Source organism: Pteronotus mesoamericanus, unplaced genomic scaffold, assembly GCF_021234165.1.
Source record: "Pteronotus mesoamericanus isolate MK-2021 breed Mesoamerican mustached bat unplaced genomic scaffold, CSHL_Meso_final contig_68, whole genome shotgun sequence".
Taxonomy (NCBI): Eukaryota; Metazoa; Chordata; class Mammalia; order Chiroptera; family Mormoopidae; genus Pteronotus; species Pteronotus mesoamericanus.
The window spans coordinates 23914714-23939938 of NW_026555234.1; the positions used below are offsets into that span (position 1 = coordinate 23914714).

At 37.9% G+C, this 25225-nt stretch overlaps 1 protein-coding gene across 1 annotated transcript in view; it reads left to right on the top strand.

The window, feature by feature from the left end:
- The first annotated feature begins 3006 nt into the window (after positions 1 to 3006).
- WDR19 (WD repeat domain 19) overlaps positions 3007 to 25225 on the top strand; it is a 69921-nt gene continuing 47702 nt past the window's right edge. The window contains exons 1-9 of the mRNA XM_054582054.1: positions 3007 to 3042; positions 5346 to 5437; positions 5750 to 5815; positions 7625 to 7750; positions 12498 to 12613; positions 16370 to 16485; positions 20019 to 20096; positions 21760 to 21872; positions 22147 to 22320. Coding sequence (XP_054438029.1) covers positions 3037 to 3042; positions 5346 to 5437; positions 5750 to 5815; positions 7625 to 7750; positions 12498 to 12613; positions 16370 to 16485; positions 20019 to 20096; positions 21760 to 21872; positions 22147 to 22320 — 887 coding nt within the window. The 5' untranslated portion in view covers positions 3007 to 3036. The remainder of the gene's footprint in view (positions 3043 to 5345; positions 5438 to 5749; positions 5816 to 7624; positions 7751 to 12497; positions 12614 to 16369; positions 16486 to 20018; positions 20097 to 21759; positions 21873 to 22146; positions 22321 to 25225) is intronic.

Consider the following 25225-nt stretch of genomic DNA (forward strand, 5'->3'; position numbering starts at 1 on the left):
TCTAGAAAGTGAAGCCAGGGGAGCTTAGGAACAATATTCAGTGCCCTCGGTGTTTGCCCAGGCTGAAGGTGACGACATGTCTTTGTGGATAATAAACAATTATATTTCATTGAAGTATACTAAAAGAGTTTTATGTTAGAGAGAATATTACTTGTATAATATTTGTGCCTTAAAAATACTGTAAGTTGGGAAGGCCAACGATAGCTCAATGACTATTTGGTTGTGTCGTTAAGTGGTGGCATGCTCAACGTAGTAAAGTTACCGGGACAACACTGTGTTCCAAAACTGGTCAGATTGTTCATCTTTTTCTGAGTGAAGCCTACTCATAAGAAATCTATTGTTATTTTTTAAGATAGTAAAAACATTCTACTTGAAGTTAAGGAGAATCAATTTTTTGTGTATTCAGTATTTTGTTTTTAGATTAAATTTATTGGGGTGACATTGGTTAATAAAATTATATAGGTTCCAAGTGTTCACTTCTATGAGGCATCATCTGCATATTGCATGGTGTGCCCACCCCCTAAAGTCGAATCTTCTGTCACCACATATTTGATGCCCTTTGCCCTTCACTACCCTCCAGCTCCCTTCCCTTTGGTAATCACCCTGGTGCTGTCTGTGTATGAGTTTTTGTTTGCTTGTCCATCTTGTTTGATCATTTGTTGCTTTCAGTTTTTATTTCTTTAAAGTTATGCATCTTCAAAAGAACATATACGCATAGCCACGGTGCGGGGATTGACAGGGGGATGGGGGGGCGGGCTGGGTGGGGGGGACAAAAGGAGACAAAATTGTGGTAACTGTAATAAAATAAGCAAAAGAAGTTATGCGTCTTCATGAATCTACATGACAAACGGAGCCGTTCCAAAGAAACAAATGGAGTGAATTTTGTGGAAGGAAAGAGGTCCTTGCTTAGCGGTGGCAGGAGCAAGGATGTCGGAGAGAAGCTGTCATTCCAAGAGCTGTCTCTGCATCAATAACAAGAATAGCTGTGCTGTGAGAGCCTCAGAGGAAGAAAATGCTAGACAGTAAGTCTGGCAAAAGCTGACCTACTTATTTGTATGATGCTGTATCAGAAACTCAGAAGCAAAACTGCAGAAAAGGACTAGGGGAGTGAATTAATCCAATTGAGACTTCATTTACTCAGAAACTTTCTGATCAGTAAGACATTGAGCAAAACAGTAGGAAGACTAAAATCTTATATGATAATAAATCATAAAGACGGACAATGTTAGTTCCTTAAGGGCACATACTGGGGTATATTTTTGTATCCCCTGAAGCACCTAACATTTTATTCTCAGTTGTATCTTCACAGTAATAGGCTCTTGCTAATTATTGGTTGAACATAAATACGAGATAAACTTGGTCTTTGAGGTAAGTCATCTCCGAGTTATTGGAATGCAGGTGTATGGTACTACAGATTCTGAAACAGTGAAAAGAATTCGTGAGGTTTCCTTGTTCATTTATCGGGGGCGGGCGGGGTGGGCGGGGAGTGCGCTTCCGCGCGCGCGCGCATGTGTGTGTGTGTGTTTGAGGGGTGGGTAAGGAATTTAGGACAAGGTTGATCAGCATGAGTATAGAAACGGAAAAGCCAGAGATGTGCAGGAAGTGAGGAGGCTGACAAGCAGCATCACCTATGCGCAGAGGAAGCTACTCTACTGTTGTATTCAAATTAAGGATGACAGTTGGGTCTCCTATCTGTACATGACTTTAAAATAATATGGGGAAGCTCCAGATGGTCCTAACGGTCAGGGATGCGACCTGCAGGCCAGCCTCCGTACACTCCATCTACCTGCTCTTCCCTTCTGACCTTATTTAAGTAGCCATTCAAGTAACCGCTTACAACTAATGTCCACCGTAGCTAAAAAAAGGAAATAAAGACCATCCAGACTGGAGAGGAATACTACTAGTTCTATTGGCAGATGTAGGAAAATTAAATATGGAAAATTCCAATGAATCCACTAAAAACTATTATTACAAATCAATGAGTTGAGCAAAGTTTGCAGAACAAAAGATAAATGTACAAAAATCAATCCCCTTTCTCTACACTAGAAATAAACAAACCAAAAGTGAAATTTAAAAAAAAATCCATATGTAATGGCTTCAAAAATAAAACAATACATAAGAATAAATAAGGAAAAGATTTGTATACTGAATATACAAAATTTGGTTAAAGAAATTTAAAAAGAAAGTAAATGTAGAGATACATCACATTCATAGATCAGGAAAATTTTTCCCCCAAGCTTAGGGGAAGGTATTCAGCCTTTCACCACTAAGTATGATGCTAGCTATATGGGGTTTTGTTTTTTTTGTAGTTGATCTTCCTCACTTTGAAGAGGTTACTTTCCATTGCTAGTTTGTTATCACGAATGTGTGTTGAATTAAGTGTACGTGCCTTTTTTCTGTCTGTTATTTTGAGCATGCATTTTTTAAATCCGTTATTCTATGCCACTCAAACTTAAGAGGTCACTCTTCCTGCCGACTTAAGCTGGCCCTTTTAGTTGGCCTGTTAAGACCTGGGAATAAACTACCTCTTACATCTCATCCTTTCTAGCCCAGAAACCTGGATGGAAAAAAAAGAGAGTTGACACCTGGGCTCATCTAAGCCCTCTTTGCAGGAACTGTGTAAGACTATTTGCCCCATGAGCCAGTTCCGCCTCCTATCCAGCATTCAGCGCCTTTCTCGGCGCCCACGAGCCACCAGGGGCTTCATATTACCCGAAGGCCGAAATTTACGCAGGGCTCACAGAGCCCTCTTTCCCTTGGCCAGTCTCTGGATCTTAACTGGTCACTGCCCAACCAAGATGCCGAGACACCGCAAGGCCTCCCGGCGCACAGAAACTCCTGACTGGCTTCCTGGAGTCACGTGATCCCAGTCCACACCTCCCCCTCCCTTCTCCTCGGAGCACCGCCCTTCATCTGGTGTTACCCGATTGGCCACTGCGCTGTGGTCTCCAGGGTGACGGGAACGCGGTAGCCTTCTTGGAGGAGACTAGGTGCGCCTGCGCATTTGCTGGATCGCGCGTCCGCTCTATCCTGGAGATGAAGGTAAGTAACTTACAAACCCCGGGAGGACCGGACCGCTGGCCTGTCCTTCAGCCCGCCAAACGTCGTTTTGAGGATAGGGGTGTGTGATCCTCCCCTCCCTGACTTCCGAGTGCGTGGACTGGGGAAGGGGGTAACCAGGGGGCCAGAGAATGGGGGCGCAGTTGAAAGAGCGAAGGGAAAGGAAAGAAAATAGGAAAGAAAGCGGAGTTGAAGTGGTGCGTTGAGAGGGAACCCTGTCAAGGCCGGAAATGAGAAGACTGGGTCTTAAGAGACCCCGAACTTCGCTCCGCGGCAGGAACGGGTCGTGTGACTGCGTTTGCAGGGTTGCGGTAAAATTGACTCGTTCGGGTGTCAGGAGATGCCACATTTCTAACAGCGAAACCCCTAGCAAGCCGCGCAACTGACCAGTGCCTTAAACAGAGTGAAGAGCTTCCGAAGGAATAATCTCTAGTTGTATTGCCTGTGATTGGCCCTATTTATAGATCATTTGGTGGCCAGTGTACAGTATTCACGGAGAAATCTCCACACAGGTTTAGACGCTCATTAGCGTCATTCTTTTGGACACACGGTTTCCAGGCGTGGGCTTCTGGTGAACCCCACTGGATCACTGGCTACAGCTCCTTCGCCTTCCCGTGTTCCCACAGCAATACCCCCATGCCCTGATCCGGCAAAGAAATGGAAAGCTAAATTTAAACAATCTTTTATACGCTCTCATGCTTCCTCGTGGCTATTAGTGAGTAAATTAGAATTGACAGCCCGACAATCACAACTCACATATCTAAAGCTCTTCACGATTAATGAAGCATCTGAAGTGAGGAGATACTATTTCTGTTTCATCAAAGTTGAGAAATCTGTGCTTGAGGCAATTTAAGCGACTTACTTTAAGCCCTACAGCTAAAGTAAAAAGCAAAATTTACCAGTAAGTCTTGATTTTTATGGTTGTGAAGTTAGCACCATTTCCACTGCACTGTATGTGGAGCATCTATATGGCTCCTTTGAAGAAAAATAATATGTCAAGATTCCATGGAAGTCTACCATGAAGCTAATGAACTTTAAGTTTAAGGATCCGTCATTTGCATGAAGGAATTCCAGGGCAATGTAGTCACAAAACTGCAGAAGTAAGATGCTTTTATATTCTTTTTTCTTTAAGGGTGTCTTCATGCTCTACAAAATTGGATATGCCTGTGACTGTAACACCCTTCTGTTTTCAAAATGGGGGATTTCATCTCTTTAACATGTGAAGTACCTATTGATTAGTGGTTAATTTTGAGCCTGGAAGAATTGCCACTGAGACATTTAAGCCTCCTGCAGTAATATATAAACTTCATATGCCTAGATATGGGCATCATTGTTTAATCTGTAATTTAACCTAATATTAAAACCCAAATTTTTTTCATTTATGTTCTATATTCCCAGGTGTTCTAGATCAGCCCTGTTTGATATAAACATGTGAGCCAATATAAATAAAATATTTTAATAGCCACAGTGAAATATTTTTTTTAAAAAACAAAATTTTAATAATATATTCAGTAAATCCAAAATATTATCATTTCAACATGTACATGTAATGAATACAAAAGTTATCAATAAGATGGTTTGCATTCTCTTTTTCATAGTCTTTGAAATCCAATATTTTATATTTGCAGCACATTTAAATTTGGTCTACCCACATTTCAAGCCCTCAGTAAACTTTTAAGTCCACATGTGGTTTGTGGCTTCCATAACCGCAGTTCTGGATTGTCTAAGTGAAAAGAATGATTTTTGACTGATATATGGTCCAATAGCCAAATTAAACATACTTAATGATGAAGTAAATATAACTGATGGATAAAAGAAGAAAATAATTTCAAACTAATTATATCCATTTTGTATTTCTCTCATAGTTAAGATATCTTGAATAGCAGTTTTGTTCAATTTAATTCCCCAAAATTCATGCCACTGATACTTAGATAAATTCAAGTTTAAATTATTTTAATCTTAAACATCTATAAAACATGCAACATCTACATTTTTATAAAATTAATATTCAAAAACTTTCAAAAGTAAAAATGTATTAAAATAAACTCTCCTCGATATACTAAGGTCCATACTTTACCAATCAGATTGTGATTTTTTTGTTTTGTTGATTGATTAATTGTTTTGTTTGTCACACTGTTGACTTCTTTTGGATAAGCTCTAACATAAGCCTTCACCATCCTGAATCCTACTGTTTTCTTGATCATATTTTGACACCTTTCTTCCTAACCCCTAATTACATGTTTGATATATATATATCAAATATATATATGTATAATTTTTTTTAGCGTGTCTTCTCGCTGCTAGAAAAGACTTGGCTTGGCACACCAATTCGGTTTACCTGGCAAAAAACATCAGGAAACTACCTTGCAGTAACAGGGTAAGAAAGCAATAAATGTTTTTTGTAAATCACCCTGACTCCAAATCATTATATGCGCACATAACCACATCGTCTATTCAGTAGAAGTTGTTGTGAAATGGCTGTACAGTGGGAAAAGTAATATCGTCATCTCCATTAACAATAGAGTTCATGGAAACTTGTCCCTAGAAATAACTTTTTAGATACAAATTATGAAACTATGATAAGAGGACACTGAAAGCATTTGTATGGCAACTAAATTTTTTTTTAATATACATAGAGAAATAAAGAAAAAAAAGTCGAATCATATTTTTGTGTTCTAACTGCTTTTAGAGCTGACCATATTGTGAAAATCTTTGATCGCCATGGTCAAAAAAGAAGTGAAATTAACTTATCTGGGTAAGTACAGAGATAGATCAAAAACTTTTTCAACCTTTGTTGCCTAAAAGATAAAAAAGTATTGTCTTAAAACAATAATAAAATAGAATTTTATTATATATATAACATCTCTTTTGCTTTTTTGATTTGCAAAGGTATTTCTTTTTTTTATACTGTAAGTACTTAATGAAATGTGTAGATAAATGCATATGAGTTAGAATTTAGAAATACTTACACATTCACTGGAAAGCTTAAAGGCAAGATTATAAATGAGTTCATATGAAAGAATTCTTATTTAATTATAAATATGCCTTAGATGTGTATAGGCAGACAAAATAAGCCTATATGATTGTACTATCTCTTGTCTAATGAATTTATGAATAATAGTTACTTTCATATACTTCTTAAAGGATGACTTTCTCTATATTCAGGAGATCATTCTAAATTACACTAAGTATAACTTAAGCATTTTTAATGATTCAGTGTAATCATTACCTATATGAGTCATTTTTACTGATAGTCTCAGTGGTTGTTAAGACGCTCTTACCTAAATGTTCTTATGCTGCCATACTTTTAAACTTCACATCTTTCTGTAGTTGATTGCCACCCTCTTTGCAAATCTCTGCCAGCCTTTCCGATTCCTGCTCTGCCTCCACCCACCTGATGCCGCCATTGCTCTCAATTGTTGCCTCTGGTTTCTATATTCTGGGAAACAGATGTCAAGATAGTTATCATTATGTCTAAAATAAATTAAGGAGGCACTTAGAAAAAACTTTTGGGTAAATTGTGTGCTCTTTATTACATAAACTCTGTGACACCTATTTTGGTTACACAATGGCCTTATTTTTTTTTTACTTCTGAATTCTTTTGCTGTGTTCATTATAGTTGAGTTTGACTGACAAAGGATTTCTAGATAAATAAAATGCCATTATATATTGTCTTTAATTGGCAGATGATTTTAAAGAACAATTTGAAAGTTTCCCTCTTTTGTATTTTCCAAGTCTCTGAGACTATTGTAGATAATTTAGATCTCAAAACATATTTTAACAGTTTGAAGATTAACTGAAGTAATTCCCAGCTGTCTTAAATGGAAATCTATCAAAGAACAAAGTGTCAAAGTAAAAAATGCATCAGAGTAGAAAGGTTCGTCCTCAAGGAATTTTTAAAATTATAATAAACATTTTGGGATAATTTTGAACAGTAAGAAACATGTTAAACAGAGCATTCCTTATTTAAACCTATTTTGTCATCTCAATTGACTCAGTCCTCTCATTCCTGTAAGATATAAAATGAAAATAACATTTCTTAACTCATCTCTTCCCAATTCAGTCTTTCCATTGTTTGCACTACTACATCTGCCCAGCCTTGAACACTTTTATATATAATTTATCTAAATATGACTTCATTACTTATCAGTTCCTTCTTTTTCTCTCTATAAGACTGAAGTCACCTTTCAAAACTTGATCAAATGAACTCTTGAGATGGGATTCATTTGTAGAGGTGTTTGATGAGTGGGTTTTACCAAAAGGCCAGGTCCTTCAGAGTATCCAAGGAAATCTACTAACTTATTAAGTATAATTATGCTTAATACAGCATATGAAAATGATATTTAAAATAGAATTAAAATTTTTCCATCTTCTGAACAAAAATTTTAAGTTAGTATTATCTAAGCAGTGAGTAGTGAGTTATATTTCTCACTCTAGAAATTTTATGACCTGTTCAAAATAGCTTAAATAGTCTTATTATAGACAAAAATCACAAATAGGTATTTTAATTTCTTTCCTCTGCTTTAAAAAATGTATAGTGAAGTTTTCTTCTCTTTTTAAAAAGTAACTGTGTTGCTATGGATTGGGACAAAGATGGAGATACCCTAGCAGTGATTGCTGAGAAGTCCAATTGCATTTATCTGTGGGATGCCAACACAAATAAAACCAGCCAGTTAGACAGTGGCATAAGGTAAGAATAGTTTTTATTTTTTAAATATTCACTTGGAAATACGATTATTTGTAGGTTTGATGCTAATAATCCTTAGTACTTTCATTATAAAGACTCATTGATGAGTTATTTTCTTGTAAAAGGAAAAGTTCATCTTTTCTTGTTATATATGTATAATCCTTCATTTTGTCCATTAATTAGAATATAATTGTTACAACTGTAAAATATATATATATATATATATATATATATATATATATATATATATAGCTTCTTAACAAGTTGCTTTTCATGAAACAGACTGAAATATCCAAAGATGAGACCAAACATATTTGGGAAAATCTGGAGATGGGATTGGCTCCAGGCATGGCGGGGCCTTGGGTTCTGATGGTGCAATGAAGACTCTATCTCTTGGCATTTTCTCTCTCTGTGTTTTGTTCATTCTAAGTCAGACACCCTCCATGGCTCCTGGCAGCTATTGGCTTACATCATTCTTCACAGCAAGTTATGCCAGAGAAAAGAGCCTGCTGCCATTACCTCACCAGCGTCCCCTCAGCTCCTCACAAGGTCTCTGACTGGAGGAGGCAGGGCCGTGGGATTGATAGTTCCCCCAAGGGGGGACTGCGGTGACGTTGGGCGATTCGCAAGTGGAAAAAAATCGGGCAGACAGAATAAATTATAGATCTCTGCAGACAGAATCAATTAAAGATCTCTGCTAAGATAGAAACCATCTCCATTTTCCCACTGGAAAAGAAAAACTTGTCAGAATTTACACCTTAAATTTTACAGTTTTGACCTTGGACAAGTTTCTTAACCTCTCTCTTAAGTTTCAATTTATTCGTCTATGTTAGGTGGGTAGAAAAGTCATATCTGCCTCCTGGCATCACGTGGCCCACAGGGAAGAGATCACACGCATACCAATGGGGTGTCCCACCTGCGGCCCACAGGCCGCACGCGTCCCAGGATGGCTGTGAGTGCGGCCTGACACAAGATCGTAAATTTACTTAAAACATTATGAGATGCTTTTGTGATTATGTGTTTCAATGTATTTAAAGTGTGGCCCAAGACAGCTCTTCTTCCAGTGTGGCCCAGGGACACCAAAAGGTTGGACACCCCTGGATGTTCCCAGTTTATTTTCCAAGGAGTAACCACCCAGAGGAAGCAAGGTGGCCATGCAGAACAGGGCCAGATGTAACCTTCGCACTGTTCCCCTTGACACCCCAAAGTGGTACACAAGGCACGCACCCACAGGTGATGCTGTCTGCCCAGTGTAAGGCCCAAGAACCTTCATTTCTTACTCTGTCCTTTTACACATTGGATATATGTCCCTTTTCAGAAAGCGTTTATGTACTCTTTATGCTTCCATTCAACAGACTGTTTATAAATATCAAGTACTAGTTCTTTAACCAAATTCAGCATCAGTGAGGACACATCCTCACCCAGAAAAAATAAAGTGTAATTGATCCCAGGTATTTTTCCAACTGGTATAGCCCCCTGCCTCCTGCTGTCTGTCTTACCCCGGATCCATCTCCTCACATCGTTTTAGGGTTGTTGTGATGTCTGAGTTCATGTCGTAGCCAGGCATTAAAATTAAGAACTGAATGAAAGGTAGAGTTTATTGTGATTACCATTAGGGTAAAATTAAAGGTGTTTTACTATCGATATTAATATTTAATATCTAAAGGACTTTTGTATTTACAAAGGTATTCTCATTATTTGTTTTTTATTTAATGGTCAATCTGTTACATTAAGATAGTTAATACATACAATTTTGAACATCAGTTTTTCTTAAAGATATTTTGCAAACTTAATTAAATTTCCCTTAAATAACTTGTGTTCTATTTACAAATACAATCAGGATTGATTCTTTCGAGCACTTCAAACAAGATAAATAGTACACAAAACGTCCTCAAATATAATTATTACAAAACTTACTAAAATGCCACTTAACTATCTTAAATTATTATGGTAATCAATGGATTGAATTTATTTCTTCATTTTTATGAGATGAATTTTTATACCTTCTTAGGATTATGGTGGTCCTTACCCTGATTCCACCTAGGCTTAAAGCTATTACGTACCTGGGTTACAGCGGTCTTCCCAGAGAAAACTCGAAATACAACACCTGGTTCATGAACCAGGTGATTCTGGGTGGATCACGGGACATGGCTGCTTCTCCCAGGGCCATTTTGACCTGAGCACCAATCTTCCCACTCAGCCCTTTTTTTCTAATCAATCTTCAGTTTTCCTATCAGCAAGGCTTTTTTAAGTCTGTGTCGTTAACATAGATTACACCTCTGTTGTTTTTTTTCCTTCTTTTGTAGTCAGGTGCATTTCCCTCGAATAGTATTCTCTAAGTTTGGTTGGCCAGAAATAGATGTGACTATTATACATTGTTATACATATACATTGACCTGATTTGTTGGCATTATTGGAAACATGTATGCCTTCCTTGGTCTCTTACTGTAGTTTACAGGGCCTTCTAGAGGCCTTATCTCCTAAGAGAAGAAATGGAGTCTGTTCTGTTAGCAATTTTGAGGACATTTGGTTACTTCACCCCTTTGGAATACATTATTTCACTCTTTCTAGTTGGTTGCGGTGTGACTGTTAGTAATGAGAAACTATTAGACAGACTGACGTTACACTGCTCTTGTTCTATGTGACCCCCATTGCTGATGAGACATTGATCTTGTCATACAGTTCCTTTTTTCTCTGGTACTATTTAACCACTCACAATTCTTTTTATTCATGCTTTCTGAGAGGCAGACTTCAAAACCGGTTTAAATTGGGTGAGATTTGTTACAGGAAATGCCTGTGAGGGAACATAGATGGGGAAGGAAGCGGTCAGAACAGCCATCAGATCACAAGGCACGTTTGGACCCATGGGGAGGAATGAAAGAAGGAAAAAGGGTCAGGTAGAGACTTCTTAAGACTGCGGCCTAGTTCTGAGAAAGTTCGACTAGGCCTGTGGAGAGATTTTAAGCCAAAGTGACCCTTCAGAGAAATCCCGTCTCCCAGGAATGGGCCTGAGCAGTATCCCTGCCGTGCTGAGTCACTGGGAGCAGCCCGTTGGAAGGCGTGGCCCGAGCACACCGAGGTGATGAATTCCAGTGCCTACCAGCTGGGGCCCTGGTCAGTTCACTTTCTATAGTCAGAGATCTGAGAGGCATATTCTCATGGCTGCCACACCTACCTCAACAGATTGAGAAAAATGCATATTTATCTTTTTTAAAAAAAGTTTTATTGATTGATTTTAAAGCGAGAGGAAAGGAGAGAGAAAGAGAAACATTGATTTGTTGTTCCATTTACTTATGCATTCATTGGTTGATTCTTGTATGTGCCCTGACCAGGGATCAAACTTACAACCTTGATGTAGTGGGACGATGCCCCAACCAATTGAGCTACCCGGCCAGGGCCCATGTTTATCTTTTATAAAATATGTACTTAGTAGAAGAAACCTAGCATCTTGGTGTATAATATTTCCTTACTTATAACAAATTTTAAACTAAACATTTTATTATATTCACCCATTTACTACAACTAACTTCTCATATACTGTCAGTGAATTTTCGTCTTCAAAGTATCATCATGGTTTCATGGGCTTTCCCAAACTCAACTTGGTTGAATTATATATGTACTTTTTAATACTCAAATTCCCCTTAGTTAGCCAGATGAAGCCCCGTTAAGCTTATGCTTTTGTCCTTTCACTACTGCCCTCAACATACTTGAAAGCAGTGTTGCTTTCTGAAAATAGCAACATGATCTGTCAGTGGTTCTCAGAGTTTAGCTGCATCCAGATCACCTGGAAAGCTGATTAAAATGCAGATAGTTGGGCACCGGCGAGGTGGCTCAGTTGACTGGAACGTCATCCCATACATCAAGAAGGTTGTGGGTTTGGTCACCAGTCATGGTGCGTATGGGAGGCAACCAGTTGATGTTTCTCTCTCATACGGATGTTTCTCTCTCTCTCCTCTCCGCTTCCTCTCTGTCTAAAAAATTAATAAGCATATCTTCAGGTGAGAATTTTTTTAAATTCAGATAGTTGGGTGCCACCAGTTTCTCATTCAGTAGGACTGGGGTGGGTTCTGAGAACAGGCATTTCTCAAATTCCCAGGTGATGCAGCTGGTCCAGGATTGCATTTTCAGAACCACTTTTCTAGATCCATTGTGATTTCATTCCTCAATATATAGAATCAGGAGCCCTGATTCCCTTTAGTAAGGAATTATATTCTGTGAGTCCTAGAATGCACATAACCGGTGGTAGGCAAATTGCTTTTGACTTCATTTTGAGCTACTGGTAATAGTGACAGAGCTGGGGAAAAAATATGTCCTTCATGAATTCTCAATCATTTTTCCAATTTAATGTATCATGTTGTTGCTTTTTTTAAAGCACAGGGTATCATTATCCATTAAGATTTTTACCACATTTAGAGTGACAACTGCCGTCTAAGACCAAACCACACTGAACGTGCCTGATCCCATTTGATCCAGAGTTACAACTGTCAATAGCAGACAAGTTAATAACCATCTCATCATGTCATCTCATGAAACTTGGGGTTACATTATGGCTGAATTGAAGTCTGTATTCATTATACATTTTTATTTTAAGTCTAACTGACTGAGTCTTTTAGTACTAAGTCTTTTAGTACTTAGTCTTTGTTCTAAGTTTCTAAATAGATATTAAAATTATTCATGAAGTACTTTTTAAAAGGGCTATTTAGAGTGTACGATTGTGACTTGTTTAGTAATTTATATCTTAATGTTACAGGGATCAATTGTCTTTTCTTCTTTGGTCAAAAGTTGGAAGTTTCCTGGCTGTTGGAACTGCTAGAGGAAATTTGCTTATTTATAATCGCCAGACATCTCGAAAGATTCCCATTATTGGTAGGTTATAGTTGGAAACACTGCTAAATATTTGCGATGCTTTACATAACTGTAAATTTGACTGCCTGTGGTTTTCCGGATATTGCAAGGGAAATTTTGTAGCATTAAGACTCCCCTGGTCAAGGCTCACATATAGCTCGACTAGAAGATCCTTTTTCACTGCCTACGAAGAATTTCCCAGGCTACATAGAATAGTTGCTCTAAGGTCAAGGTCAGCCTGTGTCTTTGGACACCAGTGCATTAATGACATGGCTTCCACCTGTCCCTTTCTCACCTTGTCTGTGCCTCTAGACATGGAATAGCTCGTATGTATATCAACACATGGTAAATGGATTAAAACATCTGGTGATTGCTTGGACAGAATATAACCAGATTCCTAATTCTGACCCCTCATTCTCTCCAAACACCAGTTTGACTTAGGTGTGGACTGTTATACTTGCCTCAGGTTATATAACCAGAGGGCGTTCCTTTGTTCCTTGTTTGGTCTTCTTGGCTCTTCAGACTCTGGTTCTCTCAACTTCTGGTCACTTAACATCTGTCCTCTGAATACATAAAAGAAAACAGTATCGATTCTTTTCAATTATTGTAAAATCATGCTGGTGAATGGTGAAACTAGGGGGCTAAATTACATCCAAATAGCCAGAAAAATTCAAATCAACTCATTTATATGGTCAAGGTAATTTATATGACTACTAATGAAAGAATTAAACTCTGGAGAAAACACTGCCCACAGGCTACTTGAGAAAGTCCCTTTCAGTTAAGGACACTTAATCAGTTTAAATTACCTTCACATATATGTATATCTGTAATATTAATATTTTTAGTGCTGTAGCTAAGCAGCAATGTTATTGATCCATTTTAAAATTAAACAAAAAAATTTTGAGTTACAAAAAATCTACTTTCACCATATAAATTAGTTGATTTGAATTCAGTTAGGCATTTTCTGTATCCCATTTCATCTGCAGGTACGTCTTACCAGTTATTTTGACACTTGAAGTTAAGAAAATAATTTTCCAGGGCCCTGACTGGTATGGCTTAGAGGGTTGGGTGTCATCCTGCAAACCGAAAGGATGCCAGTTCAATTCCTGGTCAGGGCACGTGTCTGAGTTGTGGGCCAGGTCCTCCAGGTGGGGGCGTGCAAGAGGCAACCGGTTAATGTTTCTCTCACGCATCAATGTTTTTTTCCCCTCTCTTCCCCCCTCCCTTTCCTTCTCTGTGAAAATAAATAAACAAAATCCTTTTTTTTTTAATTTATAAGAAAATACTTCATCAAAGCATAATTATTTTGTGTCAGGTATTTGTCATATACACATGATTTTATATGATCTTTGTATTTAATATGAATATCGATTCTGCTCTCAGATTTATTTATTAACTGTGTAAAATGGGCGTGAAAACATTCAGGTTCATTGCATATCTTAGGTTAAATATATAGCTGTCTCTTTCAGAATTGGTTGTGATTTGTGACTCTGCTTTTTTCCCTGTTAAATAACTTACTTCCCTAATACCAATCCACTCCATTTTAGACAGCTACTACATGGTAACGTGACCTGTCAGTGTGTAACGGTAACTAAATACCTGTTACCCTTGTTTTATCTTGCACTGATTTATTTTCTTGAACTAGACTAGGTACAGGCAGTTCTCACTTTGCATAATTCTCATGTACATGAATTTCATTTACTACAGTGTAATTAGCTATTACTAGTCTCACAATAGCATGGTTCAAACTTCAGTTACCTTAGTATATTAACTATAAGTTAGTTAAATGAGTTGGACACATGTTAAGTGCCCAGAACACTGTAAGCACACAAAATATGTAACTGTCATTACTGATGTTAAGGCTAACCTGAATTCTGACCAGTCAAAGCAAAAAGGTCTCAATGTATGTGGGAAGGAGGAGAAAGAAGAAATTTTCTTCTCTTTTTCTTGGTATAGAAAGAAGTTAGTCTTTGGCATTTTCCACCTCTCTTCACGTACTCCTTGTCCCCTTCCTAATGCCCATCTCTTTGGATATCCAGTTCCAGTGTATCACCCAAGTCCGTTCATCGGTGATCAGCAAAATATCCTGTATCTCTCTGTCTCTTTTCTGAATGTTCCCTTTACTTTTGTGCTCTGGTCTCCGGATTTGAAATACTATCTATTATACTGACAACTCCCCGATTTATCTCTTCCAGACGCTAGACTCAAATATCCAACTGCTTATTCAGCATCTTTGATGAGAAGTCAAATAAACACTTCAAATTTTAATATCTCCAAAACCATTTTGACACACAGCTTTTCCTCTCATCATTGGTGATATTTCATCCTTTTAGATCTTCAAGCCAAACCTTAGCGTCATCCTTGATTTTTCCCTTTCTCGTACCCTCCATATCTAATCTGCCAGAAAATCTTGTACAATCTACCTTCACATGTGTCCAGAATTAAGCCTCTTCTTACCACAGCATGGTGTGGGCCTCAAACATCTTCCCCCTGAATTTCTCCAGTCTCATAACTGGGCTCCCTGCCTCATCTCTCACCACGCTAAAGAATATTCTCAACCTCAAGGCCAGAGTGAGCCTTCTGCTCAGAACTCTCCAGTCGTTCTCCATCTCACCCAGAGTCAAAGCCCAAGCCCTCACAGTGGCCAGCCAAGCCCTGCATGACCTGGTTTCTGCAAGCTGCCTGACTTCCTCCCACACTCTCTCCTCCTTCCTCTGCTCCAGCCCCACTGTCCTCTAACACACCAGGCCCACTCCTGCCTCGGGGTCTACTCAGTGACTGTTTATTTACAACCTGCTTTCTGCATAGGTACTGTAGTAGATTCCATAAGGGGTACAAAGAATAAAATGAACTCAGTCTCTTCTCAATAACAGCTAAAATATCTAACACATCCGTAGCACTTCGTACATGCCTTGGCAATCTTCCAAGTGCTTGAACTCATTTGACCCTCAGCCCTATGAGATAGCGCCTACCATTATACCCAGTTAGTGGATGGTGTGACTAAGGAATGGAGAAAGGTTAAGTAACTTACCCAAGATTCTGCAGTAAGGGATGAGCCTCTTATTCAAATATAGGCAGCCTGCCTCCAGAATCTGTATACTTAATTAACCTTGGGACTCTTGAGTGTTTGTCTGTTCCAGGACCTTCAATAAATGTCCACAATGTCAAGCATGTGATTTTTGCACTGGCTAGAAAGCTCAATAAAAAAAGTGTCCTGATATTAATGGTTATTTAATATTACTCTAGCTAAGTGATTTAATTCTTAACACAAGTCTGGCTAAGGTGCATTCATATTTGTCCCTCTGTATTATCACGAATCACCATGTTCTTTAGCTATATATATGAATAGTCCAAGCTGTGAATGTTGAATGGGTCTACCACACCACGAAGCTGAATATCATAACAAGAACTGCAGTGCTTTGGGATTTACTTCTCTTGCGGCATCGTCGTTACAGGTTTGGTGATATGGTAAATAAACAAACTTGTCAAGGAGTAGAATATGTTTTTATTTTAGGGCCTATGCTCATATCCACATAAAAACTTGGAAAACATTATAACTGTCATATACTGTTATCTTGAGTTGCAACTTGATAACCTGATTTTAAATAAACTGTTTTAAATAAGATTTCTTAGACACTAACTGATTTGATGGTATATTAAATTCCTGGTCTAATTTCCAATGGTATATTACCTAAACTTTCAGATTGACATTACAAATTTTTTAATTATTTTTCTGAGAAATCCATGTGTTTGTATAAAAATCCTCTCTTTTTTCAGGAAAACATTCTAAGAGAATCACATGTGGATGTTGGAATGCAGAAAATCTGCTTGCTTTAGGTGGCGAAGATAAAATTATTACAGTTAGTAATCAGGAAGGCGACACAATAAGACAGGTAACACTGTAACATCTCTTTGGTCTGATACATTCAAATTTTTACCTAAAGTTTATCAAACTAATCTATAAAGCTTTTAAATCTCTATGTGAAATGTGTGTACAATAGCTTTATATTCTAAATATCAAAAACTTTTTATGTATTAGCACATTTTTCTTTAATATGACTACTTTATCCAATTATCCTCCTTTGTATGTTTCCCATTGTTTAGTATTAGCATGGCTTATCAGCTCTGTGGTTAGACAGTATATTTGTGAAATAACTATTTTATATATATATACTTATAATATAAACATTAATAACTGGATTCAGAGTCACGTCTGCCTAATTCTACGGCCCATACCTTTAACCAATGTGTTGAATTGTTTCCAAACTAACCTTAATTAAATTTAATTTTCTGATTAAATTTTACCACTGTTCCAACTTCCCATTTGATTAGATCTTCAGTGGCCCCCTCTTTAGGGAATTTGTATTACCAGTAGCTACATAATCTTGCCAATGGGAAAATTTCACCTACACCACTTGGCTTATGATTTAACATTACTAGAGCAATATGAACACATTTTTTTAAGTAACTGCTAGGTGATGACACTGTGCTATGTGCTTTAGAAGAAATAGGAGGTACGACACTGTATTAGTTATCAGTGAATACAAAATTACTTTCAAAACTTAGCAGTGTAAGTCAGTAAACATTTATTGTTTTACAGTTTTTATGGATGAGGAATATAGATGCAGCAAACTGGGTGCTTTTGCCTCAAGGTCTCTCATAGTCCAATCAGCCAAGGCTGCGATCTCATCAGAAGGCTTGACTGGGGGAAAACCTGCTTCCGAGCTCACTCATGTGGATGCTGGCAGAGTTCAGTTCCTTACCAGCGGTTAAGCTGAGGGCCTCAGTTCCTCTCTGGCTACTTAGTGACTAGAAACCTGCCTTATTCTCTTGCCACCTAGATCTCTCCATAGAGTGTCTTGTAACGTAGCTGCCAGAGAAACAGTGCTAGCAGGCATTCAAGGCTTACTCCACAATCTCTTCATAAATAATCTGATTTCAAAATTCTGTTCTCTGGGAGTGAATCACTAGAGACAGCCCCACCCTCAAGGGGGCAGGAGTAGGGATTAAACAAAGGCATAAAAACCAGGAGGTGAGGACCATTGTGGACCATCTTAGAGGCTCCCGACTTAGGCCCCTACTCTTGAGAAGACAAAACTAATCATGGTAAAACACATGTGGCCTCATATGACTGCCAAATTTTGTCATATAGCTTACAAGGCCTATAGCGTTTGTGAGATGAAGAAGATCAATGAAAGTTGTATTTGTGGATCGTTAAAAGAGAAAAGGTAGTCTAAACCAGGGTATAGGCTATTCTGTTGTAACAGACCCAAAACTACAAAGGCTCTAAGATTATGGTAGTTTGGATGGGTTTTTTTCCCCTCTTTTTCTCATGTAGCAGGAAGATGTAGGCAGGTCATCTATGTATCTCTGATTCACAAGGATGTAGAGAGCCCCGTGTTCTTCTCATCTATTGCTCTGCTATTGTCAAGGGTGTTTTGCTCTCATCTGCATGATTCAAACTAGCATACCCACACCACATCTGCATTTGAGCCCAGGGACAGGAGAGAGACAAGTGGAGTGGAAGAAACTTGTGAAGGACCTGACCTGGAAGATGCATTTGTGATTTCCATTCATGGCACATGACTGGAACTTAGTCACATGGTCACACCTAACTGCTGCTAGAGAAGCTGCAGATTTAGTCTTCCTGTGTGACCATGTGTCCTGCTGTGACTTGTTTTAATGGTTACCATAAGACAATTTAGTAATGTGTGTCCTTCAACCCAAGCAAAACAGCATGAACAAAGATAAGAGGAAAAACTTAAAGCTTGTTCATGGCTTGCTCGGAAGGGTTTGACTGAAGATACAAGCTTTGATTAAGAATATACAGAAAATAAGGCTGGAGGAGAAAGTTGGTTCCCATAGCTGGAAAGTTTGGAAAGTTAGGCTGAAGTAAGTAACTCGACCATGTTGGACAGAACCATAGTGTGATTAAAGTGGTTCTTAAGGAAGATTAATCTAGCATTAGTGTGAAAAATATTTCCTAAAAAACCTTGTCATTTTGGTTATTCTATTTTGGAGCTAATTAGAATAGTAGATACATAGTACAAATGCTTGAGCTCCCCACCCTGGTATACATATTATACATCATCAGTAGGCATTTTTTTTCCCCACTCAATTCAAGACATGGCCTTCCAATATATTCCTACATAACATCCCAGGAAGCCACTACCATTTAGCTGTTATTTACATATAAGGTAACTATTTCCCATTTCTGACTGCTAAGAAGTATGCTTCCAGAATTTGACATACTGCTTAAGTTATCATGTAGTAAGCGAAACATACATTAAAAGTATCGCTTTATTTGGTATGGCCATTGAATAGCTTTGACTTTTGACTATTCTGTAGATCACTGCAGTGTTACTTGTGGATTTATTTTAATTTATCTTGCTGAGGACTGTCTTGCTTCCTGAATCAAAAGAGTGTTGTTTTTCATCAACTCTGGAAGATTCCTAGCCATTATCTCTTTGACTATTACCTCTTGCCCTTTCTATTCTGTCCTCCTGGAATTTCTGCTAGACATATGTTGGACCTTCTCACATCTCTTAATTCTCTTGTATAGGTTTTTTGGGGTTTTTTTTTTTTTTGTTTTTGGGGTTTTTTTTGTCATTTTGATAACCATTTGAGGAAATCAGTTTACTTATTTTTTCTTCAAATGTGTCTGATCTTCTGTCTATCCCATTGAGCTTTTATTGTAATGACGGTATTTTTTATTTTTGGAAAGTACTTTGTAGTTCTTGTAGAAATCTGTCTGGAATTTTTATGTCTTTTCTCATACTTATGAGCCCTTTATGTCTTTAGTTGTTTTTAAAGTATTTATTTTATGATCTCTCTCAGATAATTCTGTTATTTTTAGATCTCCTAACGTTTGCTCTTGATGCATTGTTTGTGAGTTTTCTCATTTTGAATTGTGAGCTTCTATTGAGCAGATCTTAGCTGTGGAAATTTTTTGCAGTGTTGAAAGAGGCTTTGGATTTGTTTCTGCCAAACACTGCATGGAGTTTCTAGACCACTCAAAATATTAATGTGAATCTCAGGCCAAAATGAGGATAGGAGGTAAAGTCTTTGATTTGCACTTTTTCAACTTCTTTCTGACCCAAAGCTGAGCCCAAATCAAATGACTTCCCTATAGTCTCCTCTTACCAGATGTTTTGGGTAGCTGCAGCATCAGTTTCTACATGCACTTTCGTTTTTACTTTGATTTTTACTTATGTCCCTGGAAATTTTCCTTACCTTCTATCAGGCTTATACATTTAATGAGCTATCTGCTCTGTGTCATCCAGGATTTCTAGATGTTTGTAGCAGTGGGAATTTCAGGTCAGTGGTCCAACATATAACACAACTTAAAGCAAGGTACCTGCTTTATTATTCAGAGTGACTTTGAGTTTTGGGTTTATTTGTAGTGATAATATTTTCATTCCTGCAGTCACCAGTGAGATTAGAGCCTAGCAACATGCAGTTTTCCACGATGAAGACCGATGATCGAACCTATGCCGAAAACACAGTAAGAATTCTAAATCAAATTTATGCCCAAATTATTTTAATAATTTTGTAGAATATATTCTCTCCTTTTCTGGGGTGGCTCAGAATCTATAGTGATTAATACATTATGGTCTGTCACTTATTAAACCAATACAGACCCTTCTTTCAGAACTAAAAGTTGTTTTCCTGCTGCTGGCTACTTGGTATTAAAGCAAATGAAGACATCTTCCTGTTATGGCTGGTGTGGCTTTCTTTGTTCTTGTGGTAGCAAAAGGGGTAGGGACAACTTTATAAATAGGCCCATTGATTTCTTTATGACTTTTTTAATTTTACTGTCAGATGTGACCAGAACTCTGAAAGTTGTACTTGCTTTTTTTTTAATACTTCAGATGCATTTCCCTGCCACATTTTATCCTAAAATCCAGGCAGTTTTTACAATCAATATGCCTATATTTAAATGAAGTAGTGTTTCTATTTCTTAAAAAGCTATTATTAAATTGGTAGTGACTTGTAACTGATAGCTGTTAGAATCAATGTAATATTGGGTTAGCCAAAAAGTCCACTTCATTTTTTTCTGTAAAATAAAAGACACATTTCTCATTTTCTCCAATAACTTTAATTGACTTGGATATATTGAGTATTTCAGCTATCTCCCACATGATATAACATTGATTGTTCTCAATTAATATCTAGATTTGATCTCAAATTTGACTGGTCTACGCAACCACGGAGCATTATCCAGAGAGAAATCTCTAGCATGAAACTTTGTTAACCACTTTTGACATATTCAGTCAGTCACAGCACCTCCTCCGTACACTGCACAAATCTTTTTTTGCATTTCAGTTGGGTTTTTACCTGTCTTGAAATAATAAAATGTAATATGCTGAACATGCGTATTTTTTTCCATCTTCAATATTAAAATAGCTACACAAAAACTCACCAATTTTGATTTTTTTTTAAATGCATGCTGATAGGACAGCTGTCACAATACAATCTAACAAAATTGTTTTGAATGAAATTAAAGATAAGAAAGCACCACTAGAGCCATAATATGGAAAAAGACAGACAAACTTTTTGGCCAACCCAATATATCAAAGTCTTTCTCTTTTTATGTATATATTAATAACCTTTAATGTGCTCAATTAAATAATACACTCTTTTATCTCCCCAACACAATTACACCCTCCACTGAAAATTACAGTTAAGTATTGACTTGCGAGTATCAGGTATACTTGTCTAGTCACATTGACCTAGAGGTAATGGAAAGAGTGATGATTTTAAAAAGCCAACTTAGAATATCCACATGGGTTTGGACCTGTCATGCCAGATGGCTCAAAAGGAGAATGGCCTTTTAGGATGGAAGACTCTACATTCTGAATATGAATTCAATTTTCATGAAACTATATCAGACTTACAGTCCTATATTGTATGGTACTCTAATGAGAGGTATTTTCATATAGAGCAAAAGGTGTGTTAGATATGTGTAAAGTCGAGGATTCTTCCCAGGTTATATGTTAATAAAACGTATTTTTTATAGTTACGTTGTTCTCTTAGTAATTATAGCATTTAGCACATCTAAATTTGGCTTATTTTCATGAATTAGGTTCACGTATTTGAATTTGCTTATTGGTCTTTCCATGAAGTACTGAGTAATTCATTTAACATCTCTTGATTTTTCCCGGCAGATAAGTGTGGTGCTTGGCAAGGAATCTTTGTTTCTTTTTAATCTCAATGAACCAGATAGTTCAATTGATCTGGAATTTCAGCAGGACTATGGCAACATTGTCTGCTATAGTTGGTATGTACAAATAGATCATTACAGAAAGATATCCATGAGTTTTTCCTTGCTAATTATATTTAATTTTTGCCTGAATCATTTTCACTTCTTTATATAACATTTTCTGGGTTACAGACTATGATTCAGTATGTGAAACTACCTAACATATGTCATCTGGCATATAGCTCTTGATAAATTATATTCTCTAGTTTCTTCATTTTAAGGTAATTGCTTATGTTATATATTTCCAATGATAGTTTCCCTTTTTACTGTATTATTGCCTTTGTTGCTATAGGTATGGTGATGGCTACATCATGATTGGTTTTTCACATGGAACTTTTGTGGTAATTTCCACTCATATTCGAGAGATTGGCCAAGAGGTATTTCAAGCTCGTGATCATAAAGATAGTCTAACTAGTATTGCAGTATCACAGACCCTTAACAAAGCTGCTACATGTGGTGATAACTGGTAAGTTATATTTACAAATTCCTAGGAAAGCTTATATAAGGAATATTTAGAGAGTCAACAAGACTTTTGTAGCCAAAATGAATCTATCATCCTGGCCGGTATGGCTCATCACGTTGGAGTATCCTCCTGTAACCGAAAGGTTTCAGGGTTGGTTCCAGTCAGGGCACATACCCAGGTTGCAGGTTCAATCCCCAGGGTGTGATTGCTGGTCCAGGCACTTATGATCCCTGGTCAGCACACAAGATCCCTAGTCCATGCACACTTATGGGAGGCAACCAATCGATGCTTCTCTCTCACATCAATGTTTCTTTCTCTCCCTTCCTTGCACGCTCTCTCTCTTCCTAAAAGCAATGAAAAAAAAAGTCCTCAAGTGAGGATAAAAAAACATGAGTCTGTCAACTATACTTTCTTACACTCTAAGAACATGTTTGCCATGAAAATTTCTAAGACTCGTTACCTTTAACACTCATGGCAAAACCTAAAATACTAGATGTATACTAAATATAAAACCTGAAATGGAGTGTGCTTGAAAATCACTTTTAAAAAGAAAGTAGGAGACTTTCAGTCAAGATGGAGGCATAGGTAGACATGCTTCACTTCGTTTTGCAACCACAAAATGAATTACAACTAAATCTCAAAAAAAATGCTCAAAACTGTCAGAAAATGGAACTGTTTAGAAGTCCAACAACCAAGGATTTGAAGAAGCCACATTCATCCAGGCACATAGAAGGCACAGAGACAGGGCAGACAGGCGAGGAGACGTGGTGTGGTGTGGAGAGGCAGTGATAGCAGAACTGATGGATGGTCGCACATTCACGTGTGGTGGATAAAAATTGGGAGGGATACCTTGGGAACAAGCCATCCCAGCCCCAGGCCAGACCTCACAGCCCAGGGTTCCAGCCCTGGGAAGATAAATCCCCATTAACTCTAGCTGTAAAAACGAGTAGGGGCTGGGGAGACAGATGAAACTGCTGGAATCTCAGGAAACTCCACTTAAAGGGCTTGCAAGGTTTTAAAATGTATGCTAGCCCACCTACTCTGGGAATCCACACCAGATTCCCAGCTGCAATCCACAGCCGAAAGGGTGACAGTCGCATATGGGGAGTGGATGAAGTGACTGGAAACAGGACAAGTGCCAGGCAAACCTCCAGAAGCCAGGCAGCAGCACAGTCTCCTCTTTATGCCTTCTCCCCACACAGAGCCACAGTGGGGAAATGGGTTGCTCCACCCTTGTGATTACCTAAAGCTCTGTCCCACACAATTTATAGATGCTTTTTACAGGGAGTCAAAGCAGCTCTACCTAATACACAGAAACAAACACAGGGAGGCTGTCAAATTGAGGAGACAAAGAAATACGGCCCAAATTAAAGAACAGAACAAAACCCCAGTAAAAGAACTAAACAAAACAGAGATAGCCAGCATATAAGATGCAGTTCAAAACTGATGATTAGGATGCTCAAAGAACTCATTGAGTACAGCAACAACATAAAGGAAGAAATGAAGGCTACACTAAGTGAAATAAAGAAAAATCTACAGGGAACCATCAGTGTAGGGAAGGAAGCCGGAATTCAAATCAATGATTTGGAACATAAGGAAGAAAAAAACATTCAACCAGAACAGAAAGAAGAAACAAGAATTCAAAAAAAACAAGGGCAGTGTAAGAAGCCTCTGGGACATCTCCAAACATGCCAACATCCAAATCAGGGATGCCAGAAGGAGAAGAGGAAGAGCAAGAAATTGAAAACTTACTTGAAAACAAATCAAAAGAAAACTTTCCTAATTTGATGAAGGAAATAGACATACAAATCCAGGAAGCACAGAGAGTCCCAAACAAGTTGGACCCAAAGAGAACCACACCAAGACACAATATAATTAAAATGCCAAAGATTAAAGATAAAGAGAGAATCTTAAAAGCAGCAAGAGAAAGGCAGAGCGTTACCTACAAAGGAGTTCCCATAAGACTATCAGCTGATTTCTCAAAAGAAACCTTGCAGGAAAGAAGGGGCTGGAAGAAAATATTCAAAGTCATGAAAGTCAAGGACCTACATCCAAGGTTACTCTATTGAGCAAAGCTATCATTTCAAATGGAAGGGCAGATAAAGTGCTTCCCAGACAAGGTAAAGCTAAAGGAGTTTATCATCACCAAGCCGTTATTACAGGAAATGTTAAAGGGACTTATTTAAGAGAAAGAAGATCAGAACTATAAACATTAAAAAGGCAACAAATTCACAACTATCAACAACTGAATCTAAAAAAAAAGAAACTAGCAAACAGAACAGCAACAGAATCATAGGTATGGAGATCATTTAGGGGTTATGGGGGAAATGGTCCAAGGATTATGAAGCGTAATTGATAGGTACAAAATAGACAGAGTCATGTTAAGAATAGCATAGGAAATGGAGAAGCCACAGAACTTATATGCATAACTCATGGACATGGACTAAGGGGGAGGGGCTTGCTGGAGGGAGGGGAGGTACTGAGTGGAGGGGAGCAAAGGGGGGAAAATTGGGACAATAACAATCAATAAAATATACTTAAAAAAACAACAAATAAAATAGGCAGTTCTAGTAATATGGATTAAGCGTACTCTGCCCCATCTTTCTCAGTGAATACAGATATAAAATCTGGACAGAATGCATAGACCACCTATTTAAAGACTGAAAAGTAAACAGTAGCAGGCAGATTGATGAAAAATACCAGAATTTGAAGTACAACTGAACCAGTGTTGAATCTCCCATTTATCCCCTAGTCTCAGGATTCAAAGCAGCCTGAAATCCAGAAGAAGGCACCAGAGTATAGACAGAGGAGCTTTGAGAGAAGCTCCCTAGTTCTGGCTTACATTGCAAGAAAGAGAACTAACACTCAGAGAGGTAGGGGAATCCATCAGTTTTCTTTCTTGTTCTTT